Here is a 9569-nt window from a genome sequence, read left to right on the forward strand (position 1 = left end):
TATATTCTGAAAGTGACTTCTGATTGCAAGGACCCGCTCTGCTTAAGATCACTATACTCGAATTTGCGACTGCTGTGTTGTAAGGAAAGGCTTTCAGCCCTTACCTGCTGTTACCCGGCAGGGCGGCCTAAAGCAGGGTACCTCCACTTAAAATTCTGATTTCGGATGAAATTAATTGGGAAAATAAATATAAATAAATTTTGCAATAAAAACTTATATTCTAATCTGACCTTCGTTTTGCCCCGTTCTCCCCACACTATGTTGGTCGACTTCGTTGGGGCCCTTGCTGCAGTGGTAGTGGTCGGCACGATGGTCGTTGGCTTCTGCTCCACACGGTTTGTGCGGAGCTTCCTCCTTCTTCTTCTTTCTTCTTCTCCTTCTTCTTCTTTGGGCACTGGGGTTGCCGAAGCAACCGTCCTTGGCAGTAAGCTAGGGGGAAAAGCGGGCTCCTTTGTCGGATCCCCCCTAGCGACGGTGGCGATAATACGCCGGGCAAGTCACTCGCCGTGACTAGCCCTGGTAGTCTCCGCAAAGTACTACCACAGGTGGTGAGCCCCTTTACACCTACCTGTCTTCGTCCTCCTTGACGTTTAGCTACACGGGCGAGACTGGCTCTACTGGCTGAGCCCGTGTAGCGAGGACGGTGGGTTTTCGTCGACACTTGGCTAAACCGCCGGGAAGCGAATCACTCCTTTATAATTAGCTTCCCGTGATGGCGGCGGTCGTCACCCTGAAGCACTATCACTTTCACAGCACTACACTTTGGTTCCCGAACCACGGGCCGGCACTTTTCCGTTGGAATTCACTTCCCGGATACTTCCGTCGGTGCTGGGAACAACCATCCAGCAATAAACGGCGCGAAAAACGGCACTTTCTTCTCATTCCCGGGGGTAGAAAAACGGGTGAAAATACGCGTCCGTCGCACTACGTGGTTCGTAACGTTCTCCTTTTTTTATCAAAACAAAACACCCACACACCACATATCCACCGTATGCAATAGTCTATTTTACGAAACGACAACAGTGTTGATATTGATATTAACACTCACGGGCTTAGGCGCAACCTCCTGTCAAATTTTCATTCATGAAATGAGCGATCAGCTGATCCGAAACGTCTCGTAAAATGGCTCATTGTTCTGCTGCTTGTTGCTGCTGATGTGTGCCTTTGAGTGGGGAGATTGGGGGTCAAATGCCTCACCGATACAATAAAATGCACTAAATTGTAACCACAGGTTACAGTGTGGGGCCCGTATCACTCGTCATGGATTAACCTATTGAAAGCGTGCAAAAGAAGTTTGTTCGTCGGGCTTTGAGCAGGCTTCCTTGGAACGATCCTGCAAACCTACCACCCTACCGGGATCTCTGCCAGTTGTTAGGAATCGACACACTGGAAACTCGACGCAATGTTTCGCAAGCTATGTTCGTCGCCAAACTCCTGAAGAACGATACTGACTCCCCATCACTATCGGCCAGAGATGCCATATACAGATTTATCTGTATTATACAGATTTTTGAGCATCCGTACTGATTTCGTTTTATATGAAATACCGATTTTTTAGCAACAAGAGCTATTTTATTTTTTTATTGGATTTTTCACCCAAATTTTGTATGGGATACAGAATTTAGGCTTAGAGGGAGGCATAGCTCGAAATCCTCTCTCCTTGGCTACGTAACTATAAGGAAGTAATGAAAAAAAAAGACACTGCACAGTGGGAAAAATCGACCCAAAAACGGATCTTTTAACGCCGCTGGTTTCGGTACGTGAAGTTGACCATTTCTGATGTAAAAAATTACGAGAAATCGATTGGTGCTGAATTCATTCACCGCACGGCACGGAAAATGGTCCATTTTGCCCCATTTTGCCCTTTTTCATACAAAAAGAGAATCAAAAAGTACTTTCAAACAACCAAAACGACTGTAGATCGTTGAAAATAGCTGCAGGTGTAACACAGCGCAACATTATGTGTCTCCGAGGGATTTTGGGCCGCTGAATCCGAATCCGGGCTCAGATTTGCTCCAACACGTCACAATTTTGAGCTATACCTCAATTTATAGGGCAAAATATGCGATTTTGGGCTTTTTCGACTGCAAGCCATTAAGCAAGGAAATATTTTTTTTAAGCAATCAAAAGGTTAATTAGTCAATTAACATCTAATTTAACGACTCATGCTAAATATTTCGTTTTACCTAATCAACGTGTTGGAGTAAATCTGAGCCCGGATTCGGATTCAGCGGCCCAAAATCCTTTGGAGACACATAAGTTTGCTCTTGAGACAGACAAAAAGTTAATTTTTGTTACGCTGTGTAATTGGAAGTTAGTATCAATCATAAGAATCAGTGCTGTGATTTGAGTACTTTGTACTCCGCAGAATGATCTTCGCGAATTTTCCCAGCACTGGTCGTCACTCTCGCACTAGCTGATAGCTGACCGGGTGGTCACGCTTCTAGAAGCTTCGGCGAACTCCGGAACGGTTACGAATTTCGGAAGAAAAGAGAGAAAAATCTCAAGGCACCCGCGATAAACTTCTGCGCACTTCGGAATAATACGTACCGAGTGCCTAACGGAATTAGGCCTTGTATTAAAATTCAAGCGGGAACTCCGGAGAAGCATCTCGAAGACAAACGAATTTCAGTGAAACTCATTTGGAGCTCCCGCGCTGTAGCTGCTACTGTAGCAGTTAATTAGAACGCCTACTATGATACAGACAAATTGCTCCCGCATATAAAAAGACATCACTCCAATCAACAAATTCAAGCGAACTACTGTTACCATTCCCATCACTGGTGACGACGCCAAAGCCATCCGTTACATGTGATTGCCCAATAGAAGGACCGTTGCAGATTTTGAATATTCTCGTGATTCTCGTCGCGGTTGAAACCCGGAGATTCCCCACACCCGACAATCGAATTTTCTCAAAAACAATAGGGGTGATGGTGAGTGTGCCGTGTAAATTACAATACGTTTAATGGTGAATATTTTTCGAAAAACTGGTGTTGTTCCAATAAAATTTATCGTAGGGTATCGCGCCACTTGGGCGGTGGTTCTATATTCGTCTGTTTTCCACTACAACTCAGTCAATTTTGAACCAATTGACTTGAAATGTTGTACATGGGTAGATACTATACCTATCTCACCACATTCCAAAAGTTGTGTCAATTGGTTCAAATTTGACTGAGTTGTAGTGGAAAACAGACGAATATAGAACCACCGCCCAAGTGGCGCGATTCCCTATTTTTTGATATTTTTTATCAGGGATGGGAAGCACAGCTCCGCATATGGGCGACCCACACATATTAGTATAATGTTTATTGCAATGTTCGAAAATTACAGAGAGTATAATTATGAATCAATATGCATACATGCTGCAAGATAGGTAAAGGTAAGCACAGAGAACAGACATCCAAGTCCAGTTCCGAAACTGTGTAAGGAATTTAACGACCATTTGAAATCGGCAACACAAGTGGCAATAGCGTGGCGCTGCAATCGGTTAATTTCCCATACTAATTTAATTCACCTCTTGAAATGTTTCAATTCACCACTGACTGTGGCAATATGGTGTTTAATGGCGTTAATGTTGTCATCGTGTATTGGTTTGCAACCTTACTAAAGTAAAGATTCAAATCCTTACACAACTTTCCGAATGAAATTTGTTCTAGCCTAGATGTCTGTTCTCTGTGAGGTAAGGTTCTCCTTACCCTCCACGACGAATAATTATCTATCTGTCAATATGAACTACATACTGCCACAGAGAACAGACATGCAGGCTAGAACAAATTTCATTCCGAAAGTTGTGTAAGGATAAGAATCTTCACTTGAGTAAGGTTGCAAACCAATACACGATGAAAACACTAACGCCGCCAAACACCATATTGCCACAGTCAGTGGTGAATTGAAACATTTCAAGTGGGGAATTAAATTAATATGAAAAATTACCCGATTGCAGCGCCACGGTGTTGTAAAGTGGCCGTTAAATTCCTTACACAGTTTCGCAACTCACGCAGAAAAAAGCATGGTAAAATCAAAAATATTTCAGGTAAACTCATATAAATTTTCAATTTGTTCTGGCAACAAAAATAAAACTGTTTCGAGCAAATCGAACGTCACATTTGATTTGAAGCAAATTCAATCATTTTTGAAACAAACATGCATCTTCTGACAGGTTATGTTAGAAACAAATGTAAAATTTTTGTTTTTTTTGTGGCAGATCGGTCCTACGGAAATATTTGTTTTCCAATTAAATTTACAAAGTCATTTCCTTCTCTAGGAAAACCCACTTCCCGCGTGGCACTTTCAATGCCAACATCATGTAGATAACATACGTTCTGTGACTGTGGCAATATGGTGTTTGGCGGCGTTAAGCTGTTAGTACACAGGGTTAAATATTTGTCCGAAAAGAAACCAATGCTCAAACATCTTTTTTGACTCGATCGAGTTTTCATTAGTGTCAAACTGATGTTGTTTCTTGAGTTCTTTCCTGGTCAAATATTTTGCATTTACCGGCTACTTGCATTCTACCGGTCGCTTCAGTATGGCCTCCAAAGTAGCCGTTTTATAAAAAAGAGTAACTTAGAAATGATTTTAAACATTTTTATTGTATGCGCTATTCCTCGTTGCCACTAGCTACTCAGCGACATTCATTTTTTGACAATCAAGTTGATTTTTATATGAAAACGACTACTTTGTAACGGCTACTTAAGTAACCGGTAGAATACAAGTAGCCGGTAAATCCACAATATTTGACCCTGTGTACTACTAGCCTTATGTCGTTTTCGTTTTTGCGGTGGTGCTACACCGGTGTAGCACTTTTGCACCGAAAATGTTCGTTTTTGATTTTCGTGCTGCACCGGTGTAGCACTTTTTCTGCACCGCTCATGATAGTGCAGCACTCAAAAAGTCGGGAGTGTAGCAGGTGTACACCGCGTCCACCAATCAGCGTTTGCAAAGTTGTCAATATTTTGGTTTTTATACACGCACACCAATGCAACTACACCAAAAACGTTCGTTTTTTCAGCGACAAGTGTAGCACGAAACGGTGTAGCACCGCCGCAAAAACGAAAACGACATTAGTGTTTTCATCGTGTATTGGTTTGCAACCTTACTCAAGTGAAGATTCAAATCCTTACACAACATTCTGAATGAAATTTATTCTGGATTTTATTAGCCTGGATGTCTGTTCTCTGTGGTAAAAGCTTTTCATTTCGAGAAATTTGAGATTCGAGAACGCACTCCTTGCGGGTAATCTATTGCACACAGTGCCCTAGTGGTCAAAAGAGCTGTAAATTAGGTTAAGTGATTGAAGAATGGAACACGGTTGAACATTTATCTTCAAAGTGAAATAATGCTCAACCCTCAAGTGATTACCAACCGCGCGAGTTACGAAAGGTTAGACTAATTCTGGAGCTCGATTTGAATAGGTCGTATGTGCTTTTGTCGATTAAAAATTCGATCAGTTGGATTCGCTTATTATAGCGAAAACCGTTGAAATTGAGCAAAGTATACATACAGCAGAATCCTCACAAAACAGGCTTCCTGTTCCATCATTAAAAGTTTGCAAAATGTCTGCCATATTGCTACAATGACTAAAATAAACTGATCGAATTTTATATCGACAAAAGCACATACGACCTATTCAAATCGAGCTCCAGAATTAACATCTTAGGAATGCTTTCAGTGAAATGGATCACATAGCAACTTTGATCAACACATCACTCCGCCGATTTGAATTTTCCCTGCGTACATTGTTTAGGCCTTTTAGGTCCGTTATGCATTTATTTACGAAGGTTGGACAACAATGAACCGAAAAATCAGCTGATTTGAGACTTGAAATGAAAGGGCCCATTTTGATATATAAAAGTCGGTATCTCATTCCAGCCTTTGTCCTACGTCAACATTGCGTTTATATCTCAGACATTACCCACCCCTAGTTTTTGTTCTCGTATAATCCTCAGTTTACGCTTACCCAACTTTTTGACTATAACTGCTTGAATATATATTTAATATATTGAAACAATTCTTTCAGGTTTCTTCAAAATGATCAACAGCAGGTACTGACCCTTTTCGATATCAACACAACAGAGCATGACAAGCTTTTTGGATTGTCGAAACTATATTCGCTAACAATGCAGGTGGAGAATGGGTGTGTTATTCTAAACAAAACAAGGTAAGCTAGCATTCATATTTTAAGCATTCCAATAATTTCATGTTTCCGTCGTTTTTTTTCGCAGTAATACAATGCAGTCGGTACGTGTGGATCATACCCATTTTCCTAAACATATTGCGGATTTTAAACGCCGTTGCTATGGAGATACTGAAGATCTTCATTTAACAAATTTACCTGAATAGTCTAAATGAAGTCAGCTTGTAAATAAACCGTATTCTACTAAATTGATAAGAAATAAAATATAAGATAACATTTTTGTACAATGTTCAACTGTAACCCGTGGTTACAATTTTGTTCTATATTTATGTACACCACTGTGTTTTGGATCATTTTAATTTGTTTGTTTTTATGAATTTTTATTTGATATTTATTTAGTTAAAATTAGGGAAATAAATTCGTATATATATATATTGTATCGGTGAGGCATTTGACCCCAATCTCCCCACACTGAAATAAATTTTAGAGTAAAATTAACCATTCAACCATGTTTAATCTTACCATGCCCAAAAATGGTAATTACGAATATGTTTTTGATCATGAACACTATGTTTTTCTTGGAATTACCATGACCTGACGTTCTACCGAATAGTAATCATTACTATCAAACATAGTCATTTTGATTATATCATTCGTGTTTGTCAGAACTATTCTTATGTTTGCTTATCACCATTTCCATGTTTAGTTGAAACAAATTCCATTGTCAACCAGTTTTTCCGCATTTTTTACAGAGTATTGAAGAAGTTGGTGGCTAGGTTGGTAATTTCTTTTAGATATTTTTGTGTTGAAAACATCAAATTTAAGAACTATTGCCAAATAAAGTTAGTAATTGTAGTTAGTCCATCGTCAAACACTTTGTTCAAATTTGCTAACGAAATTTTTATAATTTAAACTTTAGGACCCGCACCGCCTTGCTCTGATCGATATTCCTTATACAAAACCGGAGACAAATCTTGGCATCTTCAGAAAGAAAAGGCTTCCCCATTGCAACTGGTATTGAGCCGATCGTTCCGCTACTGGTGAAAGTAGATCGGAAAAGGAACGTACCTCAATTTTTCCCGATAAACCTAATCAAAGGATCGATTGAACATAACCACATTTTTTCCACCAGTTCAAGCATATCGTGCTCCTTTTTCCGCTGGTCACACATGTCATGCCCCCGAAAACCAATCCGAGCACCAGGACGTGGAACAACTACAACATCAACGCAAACTATAGAAAGGATCCTTGAATTCTCAAACCATTCCGGGCGTGCTTACATCCCCCGGCAAAACCAGGACCCTGCCAGGATTAGAAAAATCATCACTGCATCAATGCTTGAACAACTACCGAACCGATGTCGCATCCTTTCTAGCAGCACAAGTTCCCGGACAGCGTCGCCCACTCCCAGCTTAGGCATCCTCCAGATATATCATCCAATTCGGGAAACTACCTACTATTGGAAGGGTACTTTCACAGTTTCGCAGATTATGATTCGCCAAAAAACCAAGCTGGCCAAGAAAACTCCACCTCAACATTATCCGGAAAATATGCATTGACGTGTTTATTTTTTTCGTAACCCAGTAGTCAGTACATAATATATCTTTTTTCTTTAATTAAATTGAGTTTATTTATCTTTCTGAAGTTTTTAAAAACGTATAAAAGGAGATGACACTTACCACATGCATAGTAATTTGAACCGTACTACGATGGTCAAAAATACTATGCCACTTGTCACACGCATGGTCAAATGAACTATGGAAACATATTCGAAATTACTATGAAATGTAAATAAACAGCGACATGGTAAATTTAACCCTGCTCATAGTAGTTTCAAAAATTAATTATGGTCTACGAAAATCAAGTAGTAAAGATGTTTTAATTTGACCCTCTATTTGGTCACCGTTACCATGTCCTTTTTTTCAGTGCACCCCATTGCACACATCGAAAGCAGCAGCAGCAGGAGAAACAATCGAGTGCGGTGTGAGGTGTTGTTTTGTTTTTGACCAGGGGAAAGTTACGAACCGCGAAACGCGACGGACACGATTTCGTTCCCCGTTTTATTTCACCGGGAATAAGTGCAATTAAATCTCCGTGTCGTTTTTTTGGCTGGATGGTTGTTCCCAGCAACGTCGGGAGTGCGCTTTAAGAGTCCCCAAAAGTGCCGGCCCGCGGTTCGGGAACATTTTAGTGCAGTGGAAAAGTGCTGTGCTAGGGTGAGGACCACCGCCGTTTGCGGTTCGCAAAGTGTCCAAAATCCCACCGTCTTCGCTACACGGGCTCAGCCAATAGAGCTTTGTCTCGCCCGTGTAGCTAATTGTCAAGGAAGACGAAGCAAGATAGCACAAAGGGGCGTGCTATTCTTGGGTTGGAAACTGCGGTTTCTGCCGGAACTGTCTACGGCGAGTAGGCAGTTCGGTGTTTAATCACCACCGTCGCTAGGGGGGGTCCGATAAAGGAGTCAATCTCCTCCCCCTAGCTAATAGTCAATGACGGCTGCTTTGCAGCCTTAAAGTGCCCAAAGAAGAAAAGTGGAAGAAGAAAGAAGAAGAAGAAGAAGAAGGAGCTCCGCATAGACCGTGCGGGAGCGAAACAAACAGCGACCACCACCACCACCGTTTTGCAGCAAAGGCCCCAACGTGTGACCAGCGACCAGTGCCTTGGGGAGAACGGGGCAAAACACTCCTAAGGTCAGATTAGAATATAAGTATTTAAAATTGCAAAATTATTTATTTAAACATTTCATTTCATCCGAAATCCAACATTTGGTGGAGGTACCCTGCTTTAGGCCGCCCTGCCGGGTAACAGCGGGTAAAGGCTGAAAGCCTCTGCTTACACAACATGAAAGAATTGTGGGTCAAAGCGGACAGGTTCGACAGCGGATCTGCGTTGGCTGGGAGGAAATAACCCGGAACGGACACGAAATAGTTCGCAAAAGTAAAAACACGCGGTTACTCTGCTCAAAGTATAATTCGGTTTCAGTCTGTTTACAAAAGTTTAACAAAAGGTTCGGTTACAATGTTACTCAATAATAAGGTGTGTTAGGTCGCTCCACAAATGTGTGTAGAGTGATGAGGGGTGCACCGCTGTATCCTCTAATACTCCTCCTCAGCGGTATCCCCTTGGCTGCCTTGAAGGCCGATAGAAGTCGCGAAGCCATGGTGCTTCACGTTCCCCAATGGTTTGGTGAAAACGTCTGCACGCATCACCTCGCTCGTACTTAAGTACTTAAGCTTGATCACTCCTCGTTCACAGAGGTCACGGATGAAGCACTCCTTGGTGCTTATGTGCTTCGACCGCTTGCTGGTCTTATCGGACTGCACAAAGGCCAGACAACCTTGATTGTCTTCATGTACGACGGTGGCCTTCTTCTGCTTCTCGCCTAGGTCCTCTACCAAACGCCTCATCCACAACACCTGGCACGTTTCGCCCA

At 41.6% G+C, this 9569-nt stretch overlaps 1 protein-coding gene across 2 annotated transcripts in view; it reads left to right on the plus strand.

The window, feature by feature from the left end:
- The window catches only part of LOC109432811 (uncharacterized), a 102094-nt gene extending 95658 nt beyond the window's left edge, over positions 1-6436 (plus strand). For both annotated transcript variants that reach the window (XM_062858712.1, XM_062858711.1), the window contains 2 exons: positions 6020-6160; positions 6225-6436. In XM_062858712.1, the coding sequence (XP_062714696.1) occupies positions 6020-6160; positions 6225-6342 (259 nt within the window). In that variant the 3' untranslated portion in view covers positions 6343-6436. The remainder of the gene's footprint in view (positions 1-6019; positions 6161-6224) is intronic.
- The last annotated feature ends 3133 nt before the right edge of the window (positions 6437-9569 follow it).

The sequence above is a fragment of the Aedes albopictus genome, chromosome 3, assembly GCF_035046485.1.
Source record: "Aedes albopictus strain Foshan chromosome 3, AalbF5, whole genome shotgun sequence".
Lineage (NCBI taxonomy): Eukaryota > Metazoa > Arthropoda > Insecta > Diptera > Culicidae > Aedes > Aedes albopictus.